At 56.0% G+C, this 11,270-nt stretch overlaps 1 protein-coding gene across 1 annotated transcript in view; it reads left to right on the plus strand.

The window, feature by feature from the left end:
- The first annotated feature begins 526 nt into the window (after nt 1–526).
- The window catches only part of WDR45B (WD repeat domain 45B), a 37,677-nt gene continuing 26,933 nt past the window's right edge, over nt 527–11,270 (plus strand). Inside the window, exons 1-2 of the mRNA XM_068263805.1 lie at nt 527–726; nt 5,969–6,043. Coding sequence (XP_068119906.1) covers nt 660–726; nt 5,969–6,043 — 142 coding nt within the window. The 5' untranslated portion in view covers nt 527–659. The remainder of the gene's footprint in view (nt 727–5,968; nt 6,044–11,270) is intronic.

Consider the following 11,270-nt stretch of genomic DNA (forward strand, 5'->3'; position numbering starts at 1 on the left):
TGTGATGCGGACTATTGGCCGCGTCAGCCCGCCGACTGGCGGCCCTGACGGGACCCGTTACTGGCGGATCCAGGCAGCAAATGACGGCGGCGTGGGAGCGATCCAAGCTGATGGGGCTGGAAGAAGCCCCAGGTATGTATAATAAAAGCATTTTTTTCTGGGGTCTCTGGTTCCCTTTAAAAGGAAATAAATATGGCAGCCTGCATGTCCCTCTCACTTCAGGTGCCCTTTAGCTATGGCAGACTCAGTCACAGATCATCACCCTGGCCTGAGTTGTGATTATTATGGATGTTGAGTGACAGCTCAGTCCTGCTAGAGAGGCAACTAGGCAAGTGAGGAGGAAGCTGGAAGCTCGGGAGCCATGGTAACGGGTGCAGGAGATGATTGTTAGTGGGCGGAGCAGCAGGCGTGTCTTTAGGCTGAGTTTGCTGTGGGCGGGCACCGGAAGTTTCATCGTAAAAATGTCTTAATTTGACGCGCAGGGGGAGGCGTGCCCGGGGCGGGGTTTTCGCGGCTGCCACGCCTCTCTGGCTGCGCCGGGTCACGTGTGCGCGGTGGGCGGAAGCCGGAAGTGGTCGGAGTGTGTCAGGGGAAGAGCGGCGCTCCCGGGAATGAGGTAACCGGCTGTGCCGGGCCCGGACTCCTCCCGCAGCGGAAGTATGAATCTCCTGCCCTCCAACCCGCACGGCAACGGCCTCCTGTACGCCGGGTTCAACCAGGACCACGGTGCGTGTGCTGGGGGAGGGGCCACTGCTGTATATATATGTATGGGGGCCCCTCCATGTGCTGGGGGGAGGGGCCACTGCTGTGTCTATATGTATGGGGGCCCCTCTGTGTGCTGGGGGGAGGGGCCAGTGCTGTCTATATGTATGGGGGCCCCTCTATGCGGTGGGGGGAGGGGCCACTGCTGTGTCTATATGTATGGGGGCCCCTCTGTGTGCTGGGGGGAGGGGCCAGTGCTGTCTATATGTATGGGGGCCCCTCTATGCGGTGGGGGAGGGGCCACTGCTGTGTCTATATGTATGGGGGGCCCTCTGTACTAGGAGAGAGTCCACTGATGTATATGTATGGGGGCCCCTCTGTGTGCTAAGGGGGAGGGGCCACTGCTGTGTCTGTATGGGGGCCACTCTGTGTGCTAGGTGGGGAGGGCACTGCTATGTATGCTGGGGGGAGGGGCCACTGCTGTGTCTATATGTAGGGGGACCCCTCTATGTACTGGGGGGAGCCTCTGTGTGCTGGAGAGGGGCCACTGCTGTGTGTATGTGTAGGGGGAGCCTCTGTGTGCTGGGGGAGGGGCCTAAGGCTTCCATCATGACCCCCTCCCCCAGTATAGGGAGCTAAACATGAGGCTCTAGTCTAGTTTAGGCGACCCAGCAGGAAACCTCATAGGGGGGATTCAGAATTGCCCCCCAGTATAGGTAGCTCGATTGGTGGCAGGCAATTGTTGCGCCCCGCTGGTGGCAGAAGTTTTGGCGCGACAATTGATGGGAAATTTGGTTTCCTGTGGTGCCTGATAAATAGCGGACTGTGTGAAAGTAGGGTTAGGTTCAGCTATAGTAAAATATCTTTTTCATGACCCATCTTTACACTTTAACAGCAGAATATCTGTAAATTTACGAATATTCTACGATTGGCTTTTCTGGGCAGCCACATTTCCAGGCGCTATCTTATTTCCCAGTATAGGATGCCAGATTATCTCCCCCTCTCCCCACCCCCCAAGTATAGGTAGCCAGATTAGTACCCCCCCCCCTCCAAGTAGATGCATCACAAAGCATATCCCAAACCCACAACAAGATGCACTTTGCAAAGGATGGACTTTAGCACCAGGAGACCATCCAGAGTTCCTTTGGTGTCAGAGACAAAATAGGAAAAGATGCCTATTGTGGTCCCTTGTCACCGTGCTCAATCAGTCTCAAATTGGTTTGAGGAACATTAGTCAGTGTGTGTAGTGTAGTATGGATGGAGCGCCTCCCCCTGGCAGAGTCTCTATACCCCAGTGTTTCCCGGTACAGATGGCTGGATTGTATGTTGTATATGGGGAGGATGCGATGTCTCCTGTACCCCATGTGTATTATGTATGGGGGAGGGGCTTAGCCATATTTCCTGCATAGTATGGATGGAGCTCCTCCTCCTGGCAGAGTATATACCCCACGGTTGGATTGTATGTTGTATATGGGGAGGATGCGATGTCTCCTGTACCCCATGTGTATTATGTATGGGGGAGGGGCTTAGCCATATTTCCTGCATAGTATGGATGGAGCTCCTCCCCCTGGCAGAGTATATACCCCACGGTTGGATTGTATGTTGTATATGGGGAGGATGCGATGTCTCCTGTACCCCATGTGTATTATGTATGGGGGAGGGGCTTAGCCATATTTCCCTGTGTAGTATGGATGGAGCGCCTCCCCCTGGCAGAGTCTCTATACCCCAGTGTTTCCCGGTACAGATGGCTGGATTGTATGTTGTATATGGGGAGGATGCGATGTCTCCTGTACCCCATGTGTATTATGTATGGGGGAGGGGCTTAGCCATATTTCCCTGTGTAGTATGGATGGAGCGCCTCCCCCTGGCAGAGTCTATATACCCCAGTGTTTCCCGGTACAGATGGCTGGATTGTATGTTGTATATGGGGAGGATGCGATGTCTCCTGTACCCCATGTGTATTATGTATGGGGGAGGGGCTTAGCCATATTTCCCTGTGTAGTATGGATGGAGCGCCTCCCCCTGGCAGAGTCTATATACCCCAGTGTTTCCCGGTACAGATGGCTGGATTGTATGTTGTATATGGGGAGGATGCGATGTCTCCTGTACCCCATGTGTATTATGTATGGGGGAGGGGCTTAGCCATATTTCCCTGTGTAGTATGGATGGAGCGCCTCCCCCTGGCAGAGTCTATATACCCCAGTGTTTCCCGGAACAGATGGCTGGATTGTATGTTGTATATGGGGAGGATGCGATGTCTCCTGTACCCCATGTGTATTATGTATGGGGGAGGGGCTTAGCCATATTTCCCTGTGTAGTATGGATGTAGCTCCTCCCCCTGGCAGAGTCTATATACCCCAGTGTTTCCCGGTACAGATGGCTGGATTGTATGTTGTATATGGGGAGGATGCGATGTCTCCTGTACCCCATGTGTATTATGTATGGGGGAGGGGCTTAGCCATATTTCCTGCATAGTATGGATGGAGCTCCTCCCCCTGGCAGAATATATACCCCACGGTTGGATTGTATGTTGTATATGGGGAGGATGCGATGTCTCCTGTACCCCATGTGTATTATGTATGGGGGAGGGGCTTAGCCATATTTCCCTGTGTAGTATGGATGGAGCTCCTCCCCCCTGGCAGAGTCTCTATACCCCAGTGTTTCCCGGAACAGATGGCTGGATTGTATGTTGTATATGGGGAGGATGCGATGTCTCCTGTACCCCATGTGTATTATGTATGGGGGAGGGGCTTAGCCATATTTCCCTGTGTAGTATGGATGTAGCTCCTCCCCCTGGCAGAGTCTATATACCCCAGTGTTTCCCGGTACAGATGGCTGGATTGTATGTTGTATATGGGGAGGATGCGATGTCTCCTGTACCCCATGTGTATTATGTATGGGGGAGGGGCTTAGCCATATTTCCTGCATAGTATGGATGGAGCTCCTCCCCCTGGCAGAGTATATACCCCACGGTTGGATTGTATGTTGTATATGGGGAGGATGCGATGTCTCCTGTACCCCATGTGTATTATGTATGGGGGAGGGGCTTGGCCATATTTCCTGCATAGTATGGATGGAGCTCCTCCCCCTGGCAGAGTATATACCCCACGGTTGGATTGTATGTTGTATATGGGGAGGATGCGATGTCTCCTGTACCCCATGTGTATTATGTATGGGGGAGGGGCTTAGCCATATTTCCCTGTGTAGTATGGATGGAGCGCCTCCCCCTGGCAGAGTCTCTATACCCCAGTGTTTCCCGGTACAGATGGCTGGATTGTATGTTGTATATGGGGAGGATGCGATGTCTCCTGTACCCCATGTGTATTATGTATGGGGGAGGGGCTTAGCCATATTTCCCTGTGTAGTATGGATGGAGCGCCTCCCCCTGGCAGAGTCTATATACCCCAGTGTTTCCCGGTACAGATGGCTGGATTGTATGTTGTATATGGGGAGGATGCGATGTCTCCTGTACCCCATGTGTATTATGTATGGGGGAGGGGCTTAGCCATATTTCCCTGTGTAGTATGGATGGAGCGCCTCCCCCTGGCAGAGTCTATATACCCCAGTGTTTCCCGGTACAGATGGCTGGATTGTATGTTGTATATGGGGAGGATGCGATGTCTCCTGTACCCCATGTGTATTATGTATGGGGGAGGGGCTTAGCCATATTTCCCTGTGTAGTATGGATGGAGCGCCTCCCCCTGGCAGAGTCTATATACCCCAGTGTTTCCCGGAACAGATGGCTGGATTGTATGTTGTATATGGGGAGGATGCGATGTCTCCTGTACCCCATGTGTATTATGTATGGGGGAGGGGCTTAGCCATATTTCCCTGTGTAGTATGGATGTAGCTCCTCCCCCTGGCAGAGTCTATATACCCCAGTGTTTCCCGGTACAGATGGCTGGATTGTATGTTGTATATGGGGAGGATGCGATGTCTCCTGTACCCCATGTGTATTATGTATGGGGGAGGGGCTTAGCCATATTTCCTGCATAGTATGGATGGAGCTCCTCCCCCTGGCAGAATATATACCCCACGGTTGGATTGTATGTTGTATATGGGGAGGATGCGATGTCTCCTGTACCCCATGTGTATTATGTATGGGGGAGGGGCTTAGCCATATTTCCCTGTGTAGTATGGATGGAGCTCCTCCCCCCTGGCAGAGTCTCTATACCCCAGTGTTCCCCGGTACAGATGGCTGGATTGTATGTTGTATATGGGGAGGATGTGATGTCTCCGGTACCCCATGTGTATTATGTATGGGGGAGGGGCTTAGCCATATTTCCTGTGTAGTATGGCAGTCTATATACCCCAGTGTTCCCCGGTACAGATGGCCGGGATGTACAGTGAAAATATTGCCTGTACAATAGTTTATAGATAAAGCTGTCCTGGGAAGTGATGAGGCTACTCATGGCCCCAGTCAGTCAGTTATCTGGTTATGCTAGTAAGGTGAGTGATAATGCTGCCTGTGTGCAGCCGGTCCTGAGGTGGGACTGATTATTTGGTCCTCACCAAGGGATCCCTTACAGATTATTGCCCAGGACCCTTCTGGTGTCCTCTCTTGTCTTCATGGACTAGTGTGTCTGTGATGACATGCCTGTAGGCGTTGCAGGTCCTCGGCCTGTAGGCCTCGCGGTTCCTCGGCCTGTAGGCGTTGCGGGTCCTCGGCCTGTAGGCGTTGCGGGTCCTCGGCCTGTAGGCGTTGCGGGTCCAAAAGCAAGGGGAAAAAGGAGCGCCCCGTAGTGTTATCCTTCAATACATGAAAACAATGCGCATACAAATTGCACTTACTGGATAAAAAAACGTATGAAGCATAAAATTGGGCTGGAACAGCCCTCTCTGTAGCAACCAACCGGTGTTCCCTGGGGACAGCTGTGGCCAATAGTAGTCCTGGTCTGGATGGTGTGGTGGACCTGGGGTGCCCTCCGTGGTGCTTGACGTGTGCTGGATATCGTCACAACGGGTTTCGGCGTTTGACGCATTCGTCAGGTAGGCGAGGCGGGTGCCCCAGAACGTGGCACATGAGGTGTAATTATTTCATCTCTCAATCAGTGATGATCAGAATATTCCAGCAACATTCAAATCTGGGGAACCAAAATGAGCAGAGCTTTGAAGATGGGTTGGGAGAAGCACTGTATCAGACCGGTATTCGGGAAACCAGCAGCTGAGACGAGGCAGCTCTGTGCCGGATGTGACCTCTGAAAGTGACTTTCCTCTTTGAGGATTGGCTTCCATGACAGCCTAGTCTTTTCTTTCTGTTTCCCAGGATGCTTTGCATGTGGCATGGAGAATGGCTTCCGTGTCTATAACACCGACCCTCTGAAGGAGAAGGAGAAGCAAGGTGAGACATCTGAGGGATCGCTGTTTCTGGGGCTGGTGAGGTCTGGTCCAGTGTTAGTTATGACTCCACTGGCTGCGTGCTTGTTCCAGGTGTGACTCTGCTGGCTGCGTGCTTGTTCCAGGTGTGACTCTGCTGGCTGCGTGCTTGTTCCAGGTGTGACTCTGCTGGCTGCGTGCTTGTTCCAGGGGTGACTCTGCTGGCTGCATGCTTATTCCAGGGGTGACTCTGCTGGCTGCATGCTTGTTCCAGGTGTGACTCTGCTGGCTGCGTGCTTGCTCCAGGTGTGACTCTGCTGGCTGCATGCTTGCTCCAGGTGTGACTCTGCTAGCTGCGTGCTTGCTCCAGGTGTGACTCTGCTGGCTGCGTGCTTGTTCCAGGGGTGACTCTGCTGGCTGCGTGCTTGTTCCAGGGGTGACTCTGCTGGCTGCGTGCTTGTTCCAGGGGTGACTCTGCTGGCTGCGTGCTTGTTCCAGGGGTGACTCTGCTGGCTGCGTGCTTGTTCCAGGGGTGACTCTGCTGGCTGCGTGCTTGTTCCAGGGGTGACTCTGCTGGCTGCGTGCTTGTTCCAGGGGTGACTCTGCTGGCTGCGTGCTTGTTCCAGGGGTGACTCTGCTGGCTGCGTGCTTGTTCCAGGGGTGACTCTGCTGGCTGCGTGCTTGTTCCAGGGGTGACTCTGCTGGCTGCGTGCTTGTTCCAGGGGTGACTCTGCTGGCTGCGTGCTTGTTCCAGGGGTGACTCTGCTGGCTGCGTGCTTGTTCCAGGGGTGACTCTGCTGGCTGCGTGCTTGTTCCAGGGGTGACTCTGCTGGCTGCGTGCTTGTTCCAGGGGTGACTCTGCTGGCTGCGTGCTTGTTCCAGGGGTGACTCTGCTGGCTGCGTGCTTGTTCCAGGGGTGACTCTGCTGGCTGCGTGCTTGTTCCAGGGGTGACTCTGCTGGCTGCGTGCTTGTTCCAGGGGTGACTCTGCTGGCTGCGTGCTTGTTCCAGGGGTGACTCTGCTGGCTGCGTGCTTGTTCCAGAGGTGACTCTGCTGGCTGCGTGCTTGTTCCTGGGGTGACTCTGCTGGCTGCATGCTTGTTCCAGGTGTGACTGTGCTGGCTGCGTGCTTGCTCCAGGGGTGACTCTGCTGGCTGCGTGCTTGTTCCAGGGGTGACTCTGCTGGCTGCGTGCTTGTTCCAGGGGTGACTCTGCTGGCTGCGTGCTTGTTCCAGGGGTGACTCTGCTGGCTGCGTGCTTGTTCCAGGGGTGACTCTGCTGGCTGCGTGCTTGTTCCAGGGGTGACTCTGCTGGCTGCGTGCTTGTTCCAGGGGTGACTCTGCTGGCTACGTGCTTGTTCCAGGGGTGACTCTGCTGGCTGCGTGCTTGTTCCAGGGGTGACTCTGCTGGCTGCGTGCTTGCTCCAGGGGTGACTGCTGGCTGCGTGCTTGTTCCAGGTGTGACTCTGCTGGCTGCGTGCTTGCTCCAGGTGTGACTCTGCTGGCTGCGTGCTTGCTCCAGGTTTGACTCTGCTGGCTGCGTGCTTGCTCCAGGTGTGACTCTGCTGGCTGCGTGCTTGCTCCAGGTGTGACTCTGCTGGCTGCGTGCTTGCTCCAGGTGTGACTCTGCTGGCTGCGTGCTTGCTCCAGGTGTGACTCCGCTGGCTGCGTGCTTGCTCCAGGTGTGACTCTGCTGGCTGCGTGCTTGTTCCAGGTGTGACTCTGCTGGCTGCGTGCTTGTTCCAGGTGTGACTCTGCTGGCTGTGTGCTTGTTCCAGGTGTGACTCTGCTGGCTGTGTGCTTGTTCCAGGTGTGACTCTGCTGGCTGCGTGCTTGTTCCAGGTGTGACTCTGCTGGCTGCGTGCTTGTTCCAGGTGTGACTCTGCTGGCTGCGTGCTTGTTCCAGGTGTGACTCTGCTGGCTGCGTGCTTGTTCCAGGTGTGACTCTGCTGGCTGCGTGCTTGTTCCAGGTGTGACTCTGCTGGCTGCGTGCTTGTTCCAGGGGTGACTCTGCTGGCTGCATGCTTATTCCAGAGGTGACTCTGCTGGCTGCATTCTTGTTCCTTGGGTGACTCTGCTGGCTGCGTGCTTGTTCCAGGGGTGACTCTGCTGGCTGCGTGCTTTTTCCAGGGGTGACTGCTGGCTGCGTGCTTTTTCCAGGGGTGACTCTGCTGGCTGCATGCTTATTCCAGAGGTGACTCTGCTGGCTGCGTGCTTGCTCCAGGTGTGACTCTGCTGGCTGCGTGCTTGCTCCAGGTGTGACTCTGCTGGCTGCGTGCTTGTTCCAAGGGTGACTCTGCTGGCTGCGTGCTTGTTCCAGGGGTGACTCTGCTGGCTGCGTGCTTGTTCCAGGGGTGACTCTGCTGGCTGCGTGCTTGTTCCAAGGGTGACTCTGCTGGCTGCGTGCTTGTTCCAGGGGTGACTCTGCTGGCTGCGTGCTTGTTCCAGGGGTGACTCTGCTGGCTGCGTGCTTGTTCCAGGGGTGACTCTGCTGGCTGCGTGCTTGTTCCAGGGGTGACTCTGCTGGCTGCGTGCTTGTTCCAGGTGTGACTCTGCTGGCTGCGTGCTTGTTCCAGGTGTGACTCTGCTGGCTGCGTGCTTGTTCCAGGTGTGACTCTGCTGACTGCGTGCTTGTTCCAGGTGTGACTCTGCTGGCTGCGTGCTTGTTCCAGGTGTGACTCTGCTGGCTGCGTGCTTGTTCCAGGTGTGACTCTGCTGGCTGCGTGCTTGTTCCAGGTGTGACTCTGCTGGCTGCGTGCTTGTTCCAGGGGTGACTCTGCTGGCTGCATGCTTATTCCAGAGGTGACTCTGCTGGCTGCATTCTTGTTCCTTGGGTGACTCTGCTGGCTCCGTGCTTGTTCCAGGGGTGACTCTGCTGGCTGCGTGCTTTTTCCAGGGGTGACTGCTGGCTGCGTGCTTTTTCCAGGGGTGACTCTGCTGGCTGCATGCTTATTCCAGAGGTGACTCTGCTGGCTGCGTGCTTGCTCCAGGTGTGACTCTGCTGGCTGCGTGCTTGCTCCAGGTGTGACTCTGCTGGCTGCGTGCTTGTTCCAAGGGTGACTCTGCTGGCTGCGTGCTTGTTCCAGGGGTGACTCTGCTGGCTGCGTGCTTGTTCCAAGGGTGACTCTGCTGGCTGCGTGCTTGTTCCAGGGGTGACTCTGCTGGCTGCGTGCTTGTTCCAGGGGTGACTCTGCTGGCTGCGTGCTTGTTCCAAGGGTGACTCTGCTGGCTGCGTGCTTGTTCCAGGGGTGACTCTGCTGGCTGCGTGCTTGTTCCAGGGGTGACTCTGCTGGCTGCGTGCTTGTTCCAGGGGTGACTCTGCTGGCTGCGTGCTTGTTCCAGGGGTGACTCTGCTGGCTGCGTGCTTGTTCCAGGGGTGACTCTGCTGGCTGCGTGCTTGTTCCAGGGGTGACTCTGCTGGCTGCGTGCTTGTTCCAGGGGTGACTCTGCTGGCTGCGTGCTTGTTCCAGGTGTGACTCTGCTGGCTGCGTGCTTGTTCCAGGTGTGACTCTGCTGGCTGCGTGCTTGTTCCAGGGGTGACTCTGCTGGCTGCGTGCTTGTTCCAGGGGTGACTCTGCTGGCTGCATGCTTATTCCAGAGGTGACTGCTGGCTGCATGCTTGTTCCTGGGGTGACTCTGCTGGCTGCGTGCTTGTTCCAAGTGTGACTGTGCTGGCTGCGTGCTTGCTCCAGGTGTGACTCTGCTGGCTGCGTGCTTGTTCCAGGGGTGACTCTGCTGGCTGCGTGCTTGTTCCAGGGGTGACTCTGCTGGCTGCGTGCTTGTTCCAGGGGTGACTCTGCTGGCTGCGTGCTTGTTCCAGGGGTGACTCTGCTGGCTGCGTGCTTGTTCCAGGGGTGACTCTGCTGGCTGCGTGCTTGCTCCAGGGGTGACTCTGCTGGCTGCGTGCTTGTTCCAGGTGTGACTCTGCTGGCTGCGTGCTTGTTCCAGGTGTGACTCGGCTGGCTGCGTGCTTGTTCCAGGTGTGACTCTGCTGGCTGCGTGCTTGCTCCAGGTGTGACTGCTGGCTGCGTGCTTGCTCCAGGTGTGACTCCGCTGGCTGCGTGCTTGCTCCAGGTGTGACTCCGCTGGCTGCGTGCTTGTTCCAGGTGTGACTCCGCTGGCTGCGTGCTTGTTCCAGGTGTGACTCCGCTGGCTGCGTGCTTGTTCCAGGTGTGACTCCGCTGGCTGCGTGCTTGTTCCAGGTGTGACTCCGCTGGCTGATCACTGTCCTGGGAGAGACACTTACCTACACCCCTACACCTACCTACACCCCTACACCTACCTACACCCCTACACCTACCTACACACCTACACCCACCTACAGACACACACCTACACACACCTACTGCATGCTTGTTCCTGGGGTGACTCTGCTGGCTGCATGCTTGTTCCAGGTGTGACTGTGCTGGCTGCGTGCTTGCTCCAGGGGTGACTCTGCTGGCTGCATGCTTATTCCAGAGGTGACTCTGCTGGCTGCATTCTTGTTCCTTGGGTGACTCTGCTGGCTGCGTGCTTGCTCCAGGTGTGACTCTGCTGGCTGCGTGCTTGCTCCAGGTGTGACTCTGCTGGCTGCGTGCTTGCTCCAGGTGTGACTCTGCTGGCTGCGTGCTTGTTCCAGGTGTGACACTGCTGGCTGCGTGCTTGTTCCAGGGGTGACTCTGCTGGCTGCGTGCTTGTTCCAGGGGTGACTCTGCTGGCTGCGTGCTTGTTCCAGGGGTGACTATGCTGGCTGCGTGCTTGCTCCAGGGGTGACTCTGCTAGCTGCGTGCTTGCTCCAGGGGTGACTCTGCTGGCTGCGTGCTTGCTCCAGGGGTGACTCTGCTGGCTGCGTGCTTGCTCCAGGGGTGACTCTGCTGGCTGCGTGCTTGTTCCAGGTGTGACTCTGCTGGCTGCGTGCTTGCTCCAAGTGTGACTCTGCTGGCTGCGTGCTTGCTCCAGGTGTGACTCTGCTGGCTGCGTGCTTGCTCCAGGTGTGACTCTGCTGGCTGCGTGCTTGCTCCAGGTGTGACTCTTCTGTTCCCTGAGAGAAGGAAGATAGTGTCCGCACTTGTCCAATAAAACTGTTTATTGCTGAAAATTTCCAGAAGTCCACAAAATCACAGCTGACATGTTTCGGACATCATAGCCTATGACTAAGGACTTGATGTCCGAAACATGTCAGCTGGATGTCAGATTTTGTGGACTTCTGGAAACGTCCAGCAATAAACTGTTTTATTGAACAAGTGCGGACCCTCGATCTCCCTTATCTCTGATG

This window comes from Hyperolius riggenbachi, chromosome 12, assembly GCF_040937935.1.
Source record: "Hyperolius riggenbachi isolate aHypRig1 chromosome 12, aHypRig1.pri, whole genome shotgun sequence".
In the NCBI taxonomy this organism is placed as follows: Eukaryota; Metazoa; Chordata; class Amphibia; order Anura; family Hyperoliidae; genus Hyperolius; species Hyperolius riggenbachi.